General features: G+C 39.4%; 1 protein-coding gene across 1 annotated transcript in view; it reads left to right on the forward strand.

Moving 5' to 3' along the window:
- Window positions 1-755: 755 nt before the first annotated feature.
- UGP2 (UDP-glucose pyrophosphorylase 2) overlaps window positions 756-14,410 on the forward strand; it is a 48,201-nt gene continuing 34,546 nt past the window's right edge. The window contains exons 1-2 of the mRNA XM_072409554.1: window positions 756-1,019; window positions 11,525-11,652. Of these exons, the coding sequence (XP_072265655.1) occupies window positions 992-1,019; window positions 11,525-11,652 (156 nt within the window). The 5' untranslated portion in view covers window positions 756-991. The remainder of the gene's footprint in view (window positions 1,020-11,524; window positions 11,653-14,410) is intronic.

Consider the following 14,410-nt stretch of genomic DNA (forward strand, 5'->3'; position numbering starts at 1 on the left):
CTAGGTCCCAGGTTTGAATCTCGGCCAGGGCACTATCTGCATGGAGTTTGTCGGATCGCCTTGTGTTTGTATGGGTTTCCCCCGGGTACTCCGGTATTCTCCCACATTCCAAAAATATGCAGTTAGGTTAATTGGCTTCCCCCTAAAATTTACCTTAGACTGTATACAAGACATATGACTATGGTTGAAACATTAGATTGTGAGCCCCTTAGAGAGACAGCTAGTAATATGACTATGGACTTTGTACAGCGCTGCGTAATATGATGGTGCTATATAAATACTGTGTAATATAAGTGAAAAAAAATAGTTTTAATGAGGTGGGTAAACAGAAAACCTCCTTTCCCCTGTGTACCCCCACTTTGTGATTAAACCCCTCCCATCAGATGATGTATGAGCTGGGATCGATTGATCGTGCTGCCATGCATCATATATGTGCTGGGATAGATTGATCGGGCTGCCATGCATCATATATGTGCTGGGATAGATTGATCAGGCTGGCATGCATCAGATGATATATGTGCTGGGATAGATTGATCAGGCTGGCGTGTGTGTGTGTAGGGATCAGGCACACATACCATTCCGCTGATGTCCCGTGTAATAGGTGTGATGGATCCCTGCGCTGGCCCCTCGCTCTGGTCTTGCACTGAACAGGTTAACACATTACTCATCTGTCAGGGGAGGGGCGGAGTCATGTACGTGTACTACAAGCCCGGCCCCCTCTAGGGAAGGGGGTGTTTCCCGACATATCGGACACGCCTACCCCCATTGATGAAATGTCGAGTTTTCCCCCCTAGCAGCGCATCTACAGCAGTGGCGTTGTACAGAGCAGGGCGCCCGGTGACAGGCAGCTGACTGAGGTGTCTGGCCATCTGTCAGGGAGAGGAGAGCACCCCCAACCATACCACAGTCCAGGAATTTGCCGCCCGGTGATCGCTCCCAGATTCCAACCATCAGAAGTGTCAGTAGTAGCAGTTTGTGTCACCCCATCCTCATGTCAAAGATGTCTGCATTTGCTAAAGGTAAGTAGGTGTGTGTGTGATCAGTAAGGGGGATCGGGTGTCCATGGGATGACATCGCTGCCCTCCAGCACACGAAGGGTTAACATGGTGTCCGTGTAGCGATCGGTATGTGGCACCGTAGCGTTCGTTATGTAGAGGGGGGTCACAGAGGGGCAAATGTCCGCTCTCCCCTGTGTTGGAGACGATGGTGGTGAATATGAGGTGTGTACGTGGTCGGAGTCATTGATTCCCGGCTTGTGAAATAGCAGGAACTAGATGGAGGTCACAGGGACTGCTGCATTGCTGTAATGGTATCCATGCATGTGTGCTGCAGGAGAACCTTGCATGCTGCCAGGCCAGGACAATGTCTGCACATTGGCCCAATATTACCAGCCACCTGTACTGGTGTCACCTAGAAGCCTGGCATTTCATTTGTGCCATCTGTACCCCCTCACCTGGCCCTATGCCAGCCAGATGGCACTCGCTGGATGCAAAGTAAGAGGCATTCTTCATCATTCTCCAACCATGTTGGTGATTTGTGATATCCAGGTCATGCCCGGTTTGGGATCCTCCTGGATTGGCACAAAGTCCTGGAGAATTCCTGCTACTTCCTTCACTGCACCTTTCCGACTATAAGTGACTTGTACCGACAATGTATTACACCCATCAAATCATCTATTAAAGTTTGCAGCCCTCCATTTATCTTTTATATACACTTATTAAGTGTTTGATAAGGGGGCCCAAAAATACTTCCCGTCCAGGGGCCATTTTGATGTGTGGGACCTGTAGGTAGAACCCAAGGAGAGGATGTGATGGAAGGTGTTCCAGTATTAATATGGCCAGATAGTAGAGGTCACTCGGCTTGTGACCTTGTAATGTTTTATGGTGGTTGAACTTCTCCGATGTCCTTATTTGTTTTCAAGCAACTTGTGTGTTTTTAAACCTCCTGCAAGAAGCAGGATATATAAGTAATAGCTCTTTCCCCAGTCTATCATCAAGGGTGCAGGATTCACCCCTATGTATTCTGTTGTGATGTACTGGGTTAGGGAAGTCATTAATAATAAATTGGATGCCATAGCATGACACACATGACGCTATGCACAGTAACGCAACAAAAATGCATAACATTGCATGCATTCCTATTTTTACCAATGTATAATATGTGTCCTAGTGCACAGCGTTGTGTATTTGCCTTTCTTTACAGTGCATTGGGGATGTGGTGTGCCATAGATGTCATATAGCACAAGTCTGAATGGGCTAGTGATAAATGTGTGGATTTCCAATGTTTATCTTTTTGGGGAAATTGTTCCATATATTATTGTATAAGAGATCCATAGTCATCGGTAGTTTGAGTCGCTGAACCATTATTTTTATGTGGCTGGTGAAGTCGGTGATTCTGAGCATATTTGCTTCTAGTCAGTGGCTGTCAAAGGCAAACGTTAGTATGGCAGCCAGTCCACCGGCTTTTACTGCAGGGATTGATAGGACTGTACCTACATTTTTCTCAGTACAAGGTATATATTGTACATGTTACTGGATGACCGTCATCTGCTCCTGAAATAATGCCGTGTGTGATCCAGCAATGTAGACTTATATGTATATATTTATATGTGTTGGGAAAACATTTTGATGGTGGCTAGCAGGAAGTTACCGATACTTGTTACTATGTTACCTTTCATCCATCAGATACCAGTAATTAGCCATTTGTTCAATTATTAGTAAAATATATCTGTGCCAGAATATTTTACATTCTTGTATAAAAGTAAACAGAGTTCTGTAAACAGTGTGATTGGCTTTCTGAATTATCAGTAGGGTTTCCTCTAAACTGGAACTATAGCAGTTTCATGCATTATTCACTATTAGGAAGTCAGGCCAGAACAAGGTGCATGTAAATGGAGATTACTAAAAGAGGCTGAAGGACATCAACAACTCTGAGATACAAAAAAAAGAATATTGGGTTAAAGGAGTTTGCTGTAGAAAACTAAATGTTTAGCTTTTAGGAGTTCCTTGTACTTTATTTCATTGCAAACAGGTTTATAGAACTTCCTATTTGTTGGGAGGCTGTGTGTTTTGTTTTGTACAGAGCATCCACCCTTTCTGCCACCTCACACTTCCTCTTAGAAATACTATGATCGTGACACCCTGATATAACAGGCATTCTGGAGGAAACAAATTCCTATACAATAAGTATGTTCTGGAATAATTTACTTGCATGATAAAAGATAAGCAAATGGGGTTCCCTAATCACTGGCTATTGAAAACAGCACACTAATACCTCTTTGCAGGGGCTCACAGGTTGGCTATATATTCAAGATAATACATTTTGTTATTATTATTATTATTTTGTTACTTGAGAAATACAAAAAAAAGTGAAACTATAGTGGGCTTTTTAAATTGTGAGACCAACTATATCCCCTCTGCAATAAAGAATTCTTACCTTTCTCCTTGCAAACTTCTTACACATGGCTGAAGATCCTTATCCCAGGAGAAGCCGATGAGAAGATGTTTGGCACCAGCAAGCGACAGATGTTTCATATTTGGAGGAGAGATTTTAGTTCCACTTCAAGCCTATTGAGTCCATCAGCTGCATAAAATTTGAAATATTCATTTTTTATGGGTTGTCCCTTTTAATTTTTGTCAAAACTTTAAAACTTTTTATAACTTCTGTTTTTGATATATCTGACTTGGGTATAATTCTCTGGTGGTAGCATGAAGAATCTGTTCTCAATTAAGATTTTGCAAAGTCAAACCGTGGTAGTGAAGAAATACTCCCCTGCACATAATCCTTCTCTTGTTACAAATAGCTCCAAGAGCTTTACTGTCCAGAGTCAGACAGATGTGAGCTACATTTCCTCACCATGCTGCAGCAGATAGGAAAGCATTTGTCTATTTTTTTTTAATAAGAGAGACTTCATGCTGAAGCTTTGTAAATGGTTTCTATAAACAGTTAAAGTAACTGGAAGGACTGAGTGTTGCTGAACTAGACCAGCAGTTTTGCACAAATTTCCCAGTGTCCTTTAGAATGTGGGTTATATCTGATCTAGCAAAGTCTCTAACAAGATGCTAACCTAGCAAGATTTAAGTCGACTTTCATAGTGCATTGTTAATTCACATAGATTAAAGAGGGAATTGGTAAAGACTACATAATTTATGCTGCCTCAATTTCATGATAGTAGTACCGAAGAAGTCAATGTGTACATGTCACTATCACTTATTGGAGATGAATTTCAACATTTTTTGTTCTCGTTCAATTTTTTTGTTTTTTCTGTAACTTAAAAAAGGAGCAAAAGTTTGGAAGCTGCACTCAAAAAAGACAAGTACAGGAAGAATTGCCTCTTTTCTGCATCCGTTCACTATATAGACTTATCATGTGTTTTTGTATAGTGTTCTTGTTTGGCGATGATTATCTCTGAGAAATCAGGCCTTCTGATATCAGAGCTGCCTCCTGATGACTTATGGGATAATGTTTAAGAAATAGAAGTAAAGTTGCAGAATGCAAAGTTCCACAGAATAAGTAAAAAGAGGTAGTAACGTGTTTGGGCTTCTGGTTCATCCCCAGCAAGGACCACAGTGATCATCACAGTAGTGACTTCTTCAAATCTTTTACCACATTTTTCCTACTAGTTATAAGCAGCAGTGCCTTAGGTTATCTCACACTGAAAATATTTGCTCAAGACACAAGAGTACATTATACTTTTTTTTACAGGGACTAAAGACAAAAGAAAAATCTTCATGGTATAAAATTATCATTTGTAGATGTTTCCTATAAGATTGCAAGAAATTCCTTTTTAAATTCAGGTTCACTTTAAAGACCTTTTATTCGTGAATGCCACAGGGATAACCTAACTTGGAGAAAGGAGTAAAAAGACTTTAGCGTCCCATCTACGAGCCGACCAGTGCATAAACTTAATCATGCCACAGTGGCAGTGCTTTTTAATGTTCGGCACAACACATGATAACTGTATAAATAGCTTTAGTTTCTTGTTGCCTTTTTTTTCTTGTGGAACTTATATTCGACATTGCAGGATAGTGTGAATGTTGTATGTGAAGCATATGTTGGCTGCTGAGTGCAGGTCTGGAATGTACACATTAAAGCTGCCTTCTCAAGGGAATCTTCAGATATAGAAATCCTGCTTACCTCCCGAGCTGGTCCCCAAGCTTGTTATTTCTCTGTTACATATGGCCAAATTGAAAAGGTAACATTAATGTGCTTTCAAAGCAAAGGAGAAACGGTTTAGTGCTGTGAGTCCCTTCTGTGGCTCCTCAGCACTTGTTGACCCGGCAGTTTGTGTGGGGTCACTAATGCAATGTTTTAGTGCAGCAGTAGTATAGTAATGTGGGGAGCTGGCACTTAGCGGGGATACATTTTTACCTAAGCAAGTGTGATCAGACATTAGGAAAAATCACAGGATATGATAAGTCTGAAACTAACAAAACACCCTAAAGAACTCATCAGATACAATATTTAAAACAGAATATTTATTTTTTGGTAAGTAAGCGTTCTTATATGTAAAAGGAAATTTTAAATGTTGCTAAGGACCTGAGTATACCTATTTATACTTCCAAGTCGCTCCTGGTTTTCTTTAGATTGTACTACGGATTGTTCTAAGGTTCTAGGAACGGGAAAGGGTATTTCTAGATAAAAGTTTTGGGAGGAGGTTGGCCAATGGGGGTCCCAAAAGCCATAATTGATGCAAACATTTAGGTTGATAAATATATATCAGTATAAAGAGAAAAACTGGTGGACAGAATTTGTTTCATGGGTTAAATCTGCATGTACACTATATTACATTTTTTTCATCTCAAGATTCAGTCAATGGAAAAGTCGGCTTGATGTGGCAATGTAATGCCCAAAAAAGGAACAACAATAAATACCAGACTACATTACGCAGCATTAAAGTGGAGACCGTGGGCCTGATTTAATAAAGCTCTCCCAAGTCTGTAGAAAAAAGACCATCATGGGAGTACCTGGGTGATCCAGCAAACATGAAATGGATTTGGTCCAGGATTTAAAGCATTTGCCAGCTAATAGCAAATCCATTGCAGGTGTGCTGGATCACCCTATTAATTCAGTAGAGTAATATGTTATTGTGATCAGTCTTTTGTGATTTGATCTGCTTTATTCTTCTTGTAATCTCATCTTTTAGCAGATGACTATTGGTCTGTCTGTATACTTTTATACTTTCAGCACATCCTTATTATTCTGTTCGGTAGTTTGTCCAATTACTGTGCCCTGATTTGATTGTTTCCTGCACATAAATCTGGTAGCTGTCTGAAATAATTGGAATTATCCATACTAAACAATCCTTTTATTTCCCCACACATGTATACCTTTGTTCTGCTGCTGTGAATGTGGTCTGTGGATCTCTAATTTAATTGTCAATCTAACAGGAAACGTCTTCTGTCTGCTTTCAGTTCACCAAACAAGTAATTTCCTCATCACTGTGGCTGACACTTGTGTGCTCACCTTGTCAGTGTCCCCAGGGACTAAACAAACTAATACAGACTTTAACTGCTTCCTAGATTGACAAGCCAGATATATTGCCAGTAACTTCAGTTCTGCACAGACCGTGTAACGTTGGTGAGCCTCTTGTGGCTCTGTGGAGCATAGTTTTATTCTGTATCTGGGCCTTCCAACCCAGTTCTAAAGGGCTGTGGATCTTCTGAAGTTTAGGATTTCTGTAATTGGCAAACAATGAATAAAAGGCAACACTGAACAAGAATAATGTGGAGTGCTTTCCTTACAGTCCTAGGCCACCAGTAACAAGATGGATGCTCCAAATGTCAGCAGTTAATGGCGCTATTAATATTATTACCCAGTTTTTATATAGTGCCGAGATATTACGCAGCACTTTACAAAATAGTCATATCACCAGCTGTCGGACACCTCAAAGGAGCTCACAATCTAAAATCCCTACCATAGTTATATGTCTTGTATACAGCCTAAGGTCAATTTTTATGGGGAGAGGCCAATTAACATGTTTTTGGAATGTTGGCGGAAACTGGAGTACCTGGAGGAAACCTACGCAAGCACAGGGAAAACCTGCAAACTCCATGCAGATAGATTTAAACCTGGGACCAAACGCTGCAAAGGGGAGAGTGCTAACCACTGAGCCACTGTGCTGTGCCTGCAAATCTAAAAAAATAATAAGAGTGCTGATGAATTTTTGTTTTGGTGAATAAATACCAACCAACTGAATTTACAGTTGAAATCTATTTTTCTCAACCTTTTTAACATGGAGGAACCATTGAAATTACTTTCAAGTCCTAAAAAACCTCTGGCAGCAATAATTTCCACAGCTTACAATAATACATTAGTTTGGTGGTCAACGGGAAGCCAAAAAGATTCTTGGTGTCAGTGGTAATTGACATGGGAGGCACAAATTGCTAATTCTTTAGGAACTTCTAGCAACCTCTGGAGGAACCCTAGGAATTCATGGAACCCTTGTTGAGAAACTCTGCCCTAGATAAAGAATCTTAGAGGAAGTCTGTTGTGTCATCAGATGTTTCTTCTTATGGACCTTTCACAGGAGGACTAGGCACTGATTTTCTAGACCGGTGTTGTTTGATCACTGTGAAGGTTAAGGGAATGTACATCTCTCAAGGGTGAGGATAACAAGTGGTGCTTAAGTATTGCAAAGGTTGTGGTGGTCATAATTCTCGAAGGGATGTCATGGCTGTGTACCTGTAGGTGGTACTTGAGTAATGTAAAGGTTGTGGTGGTCATACATAAAAGTTAAAGTAGCAGTATACAACTAGTGTCACGGGTGGAACCTTTTAACGTATCTTTGAAGTGGTTCTTGAACATCACTAGGTGAATATCATAGATGATAGACAAACACTCAATAGGTTGTTGTCCTAGAAAAACACTTGAGTGAGATTTGGCAACCACTGGGCTTTTCACTTGTCGGCTTTCCAATTAAACACAGAGGTAGCAATACAGTAAATTTCATTTTGACACCTAGCTGGAGATTAAATATGAGAAATTGCTCTGCACAAGTCTGTACCACTAGTTCTTTGACAGTCAGTAAATGTCTATTTTCCTAAAGCTGAAGTTTTTTTTTAAAAAACTGAATAGCTTTTTGTGTTGTGCGTAAAGGTTCTCTTTCATTCAGGTAAACTGGGCTTGTTCTTGTAATGTTGAAGTTGCTTGTCCAAGCCACCTCTTTAGCTGTAAGTGCCAAGAAAATACCCCAGTTTTTATGTCCACACCAGTAGCACAGACAGCTTAATCCATCAGCCATGGAAAGTGAGACCGATGCTAACTTCCCAAGAACAGAAAGGAAGGAGGGAAAATTGCAGAACCCGCAATTCCATAATTGATGTCAGAAAGTCTGCTTAGGCGTCAGTCATTTGATATATATAGGACTGATGATATGAATTGTCAAAACAGCATGGTGGGGCAGCACAGTGGCTCAGTGGTTAGCACTTTGCAGTGCTAGGTCCCAGGTTTGAATTTCAGCCAGGACACTATCTGCATGGAGTTTGCAGGTTCTCCCCATGTTTGCGTGGGTTTCCTCCGACATTCCAAAAACATGCAGTTAGGATAATTGGCTTCCCCCAAAATTGACCTTAGACTATATTAAAGACATATGACTCTGGTAGGGGCATAAGATTTTGAGTCCCTTTGAGGGACAGCTGGTGAATTGAATATGGTCTTTGTACAGCGCTGCATAATATGTCGGCGCTATATAAATACTGAGCAATAATAACAACAATAATGTAGAAATGATATTGCAGCGTTAAAGTGGAATTTGCTTTTTTGTATTCCTCCATCTTAAAAGCAGAATGTCATTTTACAAACGACATACATTTATTGTTTACGTCAAGGGTGCATTTTTATTCTGTTTGTCACCTTTTACTGTTAAATGGTAATGCATTACAGCCATGTTGTAAATTCCACAGAGGAGCTTGGAAACTCAGAATGTAGAGAACATATGCATACCCTGCCCCCTGCAGAGACGATCCTTGGCTATTTTAGCTGTAGAATTACACAGAATTTCTGTGCATGTGTAATCTGCTGTGTAAATTACAGTATCTAAAAGGAATGAAATATTCTAGCAGCACGGTTACATAGACAGCATAAATAAATAGTTAATTAGTGTAAATGGGTCATTTTCAATGTGAACAACTTGTGTAAAAGCTGGGGGCAAACAGAACCAATTTGAATCTTTTACAGAGATTGGATACCTTTTTTACTACAATTTTCCATTGGGTAAAATATAAAACCTGGGTATACACTACAGGTAATTTCACCACATTTTGTTTGCATTGTTTCAATGTCTCAGTTTTTAGAAATGATTTACTAGGTCAGGGTTTTTCAACCACCATTCCATTGAACCCCATGGTTCCTCCAGAGGTTGTTAGAGGTTCCTTGAGCAATATGCAATTTGCGCCTCTCAGGTCAGTTTCAAGTTTCACCAATGATTATTTTGGCCATATGTAAGGGTGATATTCTTGGTCAGTAATGTAAGAGGCATTCTTCCCACTGACCACCACACTAATATACTGTGAGCTGTGGATATGGTATTTCTAGGAGTTTCCTGGTAGAGGGTTCCACCAAGTTCAAAAGGTCCAGAAACATTGTAACATTGTACTAGGTTTTTCCATGTTAACACTTATCCTGCATGCACCAACCCATGTTTTCCTCCTTTGCCATCATTGGTTAATGTCCTAGATTTGCATTTTCCACACTTAATTTGCTGTTTTTTTTTTCTTTTTCATTAAGTCTACTGAATTTAATTTAATTTCAGTCATTTAAATTTGGTAAAGAAAGTTTCAATCGTTTTAAATTCACCTGAACATGTCCCTTTCTACTTGCATTTTATCAAGGCTGTGAAGTTGGTAAAAAAGTGATAAATCCTTCCACTTCATCAGTACTAATCTGCTAATTACATACTTTCTATACTGATGGAAACCGCACTACATACAATGCAGATAAAAAACCTTTCCATTTTTATTACGTACTTTGATTTTAGATCTAGTGACCTGATCACTAAATTTCTGCAATGATTTATCAACCATTTGCCAATGTTCTCCTAGTGTGTGTGTATGTGTATATATATATATATATATATATATATATATATATATATACACACACACACACACGTATATACAGTTCTGCTTTCATTTGTTGAGCATTGTTTATTGATACTCTGCTTTGGTGCCAAGTTTGCGTCCTTCCATGTTTTTTGCTCTGTGCGAGCCCCAATGGTGTGTTGAAAAAGGAGGAAATATTAATCAGCCACACTTCAAAAGAAAGTTGGCTTTGTAAGTGTATTTTGTTTTTTATTTGTGAAATGTATATTCTTTATGAAAAATGTTTTATTAATTGATAAAAATCTTTAGGTTTCATAGTTGTTACCTGATGAAGCAGATAAAATGTCCGTGAAATGCGTTGTGAAAAATATTTCAATTGAGAACTAACCAAGTATCATCAGTTCATTAAAGAGTGATTGCTTTTAATATAATTTTCATTTTATTTTGAAATTGTTTAAATAAAAATTGTCATTACTTTTAGAGATTGGTATGTAGTATAAGCAGTATATGCCTAAAAAGTCCCTTGAATATTTTTCTGTTTTTGATTGTTGGATTTATACAGTGGGATGTGGCATAAATATCAAATGAATAATAATAATAATAATAATAATAATTTGATGAAGTAGCAGTTTAGTATTGTTTGCAAACATCATTCATGTCAGATGCCTTCGTTCCAGCATTTTGAGGTTGGATGGGCAAATGTTTGAGTAGAAGAAACCCCATTCATGAAATAATAGGAGAATAGCCATACCCTCTACTACTTTCAACAAAGCACAAGTTCATTGAGTTGAGGCGTATGGATGGCACACCTCCAGGATCCCATCTCACGCACTTCACCTGTAGAGACAAACTTTTATCTTGTTGAAAGTATTGGAGTTTGGCAGTTTTTACAGTATTCTACATTGCTCTGAGAATTGGAATGAATACATTAGGAAGAGATATTACAGAGTGATATACTTTTCCTTTTTTTATGGCCATTGTTAGCTAGTGGAGGCAGCAAGGAATTAAATTGTAGGTTATACCATCTTTTCATCTGCACCCATTATTTATTTTCAAATATACAAAGTGTAGAGGTTTGACTGGGCTTTAAATTGTAAAACTGGATTGTTTCTTTTATTTTAGTTACTGAAAACCCATTCTAACGTCATTGTTCAACCCAAAAATTGTTGTACGCTTCATGGGAATAAATTGTAGCTGGGTGGCAGCCGGGTGGGTACCGAAAAAGGCCGGGTGGTGCGCCCAGCTAAAAGGAGCTGGGGAGAACACTGCACATATTTACTTACCTGTATAAAGAAGAAACAGCAAACCAAACAAACAAAACATCAGCAAATTGCCCTAAATATTGGTATCAGAGTGAAGGTGGAAACACAGTTTTGAATAGTTGCCAGCTTTGAAAGTGAAAGTGTTAATAGGAAAATTTTACTGAAAGGTATGTTTTAAAGACTTTTTTAAAGACTCAATATTTTTTTTTGGTTTTTTTTTAGATCTAAGTAAGGCAATGTCTGGTGGAGAGATGTCACAGTTCCAAGAAGCCATTAGACAAGAATTGGAGGAGGCCATGAAAGTCGATCTTGAAAAGATTTTGGCTACAGCACCAGAGGCTGAACTGCAGGTATTGTTGTCTCTTAGCATGTAACTGTAGCTGTATATTGCTGATTGCTTAATTTTAGGACACTAGTATTTCCAAGTTAATCATGTTATCAGAATTTTGTTATCTAGAAAGCATTTTCTGATGAAGTCGTCTGTGAACATTGTTTCCTGGTGGAAATGGAAAATATACACCCTGACCTGGCAGTTGCTTTGCATATTTTGTTCCTTGCAGATCACTTAGGAGTATAGAATGGACATTCCTCTCCTTTGCTTACCTCCTACAGGGAAGTTCATTGACTGACTGAGTGGTATTACAAAATTCAGTGACAACCTGGAAATGCAAATTATCTTTTTTTCCCTCTATGAAATGAACATTTATTTCCTTAAAACCTGAACGTACCCAAACCACTAAAACACAGATGAAAATGTCTTTTACATAGACGAAATACACCATCAGAAGCTGTCTTACCTGCCAAAGAACTTATATAACAGTCTATCCAGTTCTAACATTTACGCAGTTTTACAACATAGCTCAGCCTTGTCTGACAGAGCGGAAAACCTGATTTTCCTCATCCCCTTATATTTAACACTCAGTGCTCAAACCATACAGTTTAATAAGCTTAGTGGAAAGAAATTGTAGGTGGGTAGCACCCCTGAATTGTGACCAAACTCATCAGTAACCACCCAAAAACAGCCGGGTGGTTGCTGAAAAGTGCTGGGTGGTGTGCCCAGCTAAAAGGGTCTGGGGAGAACACTGAACACTAACGGTAACTAAACCCAGTTACTATTCACCTGTCCCAATTCCATCGCAGGCGCTTCCTTCTTCCTTGTTCTGATCTTCGGTCATCTTGATTGACCAGGCCAGGGTGCAGTGACTCCTTGCATTCAGTCCCCACAACCAAAAGGGAAGACAGGGTTTGCCAGTTATCCCAGCAAGCAGCAGTGAATTTGACATTAGAATGGAGTTATCAAGCAAGTAACAATTCTTTTTGCCATAGGGACATCACCTGTCCGTTTCTGAAATAATACCCTGTTTAATTGAAAGTTGAACTTAAGTACCAATTTAAAAGTCTGCTTCCAGCCTATGACTGCAGTGAAATGAGATACAGCACACTAATGAACTTATCTCTGTCACACTACTCTCTTTTCATATTGGCATGATCCATTTTAGCAAATTAACACAACAGTACGACTTTTTCCCATTTTGTGCTGCTTCTTTCTCCAACTTCTTAAGTTTTGCTGTTCATTGGTTTCAAAGTAGCTTATTGCAAGTCACATTCAGGTACACAGTATATGGTTCCTCTCAGCCCTTAAAGAGCAACAGAGTAACTGAAACAGGCACTATTGTCTATTGTCTGGTCCCCTACCTTTTTCAGCTTGCGGACTACTAAATCTACAGACTCCGAACAGTCCTGTGTCACTCAAATGGGAAGAAACTTCCCCCAGAGTGATGTCATAATGCCAGAACCGGCCCACTCTCCCATCGCAGTCCAGAGACACAACCAGTAGACCAACCTGAGCAGGGATCTGTGCGGGGGACATGGTCCAAGCGGGGTACTTCTTCTGAACCCTCTGGAGGCACTAATCAGAGCAGCGGACTACCGCTGGTCTCCACGCTCTCAGGCCCCACCTGTCAGACGGGTTAGGGACCCCTGGTCTAGAGCTCTGTGTCTCAACTTTGGTTCCTAGTTTTCTAGGGGTTCCTTGCGCAATAAGCAATTTTTGCCCCTCAGGTCAATAGGCTCTTCGGGGCAGGGTCTTCTCCTCTTGTGTCTTTGTTTGTATATGTCTGTCATTTGCAACACCCATTTAATGTAGAACGCTGTGTAATATGTTGGCCCTATATAAATACAATTTAATAATGATAATTACCAATGACACCAATGGTAATTTTTTTCCCCTCATTTCTTCCCACTGATCACATTATTGTATCGTGAGCTGAGGATATTTCTAATATTGTCAGGGGTTCTCTAAGACCAGAAACATATTTTAAATGTTCCCTCATGTTAAAGAGGTTGACAAAGACTGGCCAGGTGTGTTCATTGCAGCATTATTGATAAATCTTACAGCCCTCTCTGCTGCTGGCAACCATGTAGGTTGAATATTAGCTAGAGCTGATTTGTCCCATAGTAGCTAGGAGGGTTTGTTGATTAATGCTATTCCCTACTTTCATATTGTAAAGTTTCTTTTAAAGTTTGTATAATGTGATATGTATGTGTGTTTTTTTTCCAGTGCAGTTTATTTGAGCTGATACACAGACTTCCATTCGTGTGCTCTTTGAAAGTGTGTTTACCTATTGTAAAGGAAATGAATAGTCTTTTCAACACTTTTAGATATGCATGCAAGATATAAGCTTGATGTAAATCTTATCAGTGTGTGGGAGTTTATTAAATACTTTGTTTTCATGTATAGTTTTTCTCTCCTGTGGCTGATATGATTTTTCAACAAGCAAGAAGAAAAAGTGACTGCAGTTTTAGAAGGTGAATGGAGACTGGGAGGGCCAGAGCCAACATGCTAATTTAGGAAGAAAGTGTAGGCTAAAACTTCTGGACAATTTTTCTACTTAACACGAAGGACAGATTTACTTCTAGCTTTATATTCTAGCTGCAGGGCTGTGGTTGGGAACATTGCCTTTTTAAAAAATTAAAACTGCTCTGTATGTCAAGGAAAAATCGTACACAAACATATATCACGGCAATACACGTCCATTTCTCCATGTGCTCTCTTTAAACATCTTGCAAAAAACTTAATTACAGATGTTAATAATCCCTGCCCAGAGT

This window comes from Pyxicephalus adspersus, chromosome 4 (genome assembly GCF_032062135.1).
Source record: "Pyxicephalus adspersus chromosome 4, UCB_Pads_2.0, whole genome shotgun sequence".
Taxonomy (NCBI): domain Eukaryota; kingdom Metazoa; phylum Chordata; class Amphibia; order Anura; family Pyxicephalidae; genus Pyxicephalus; species Pyxicephalus adspersus.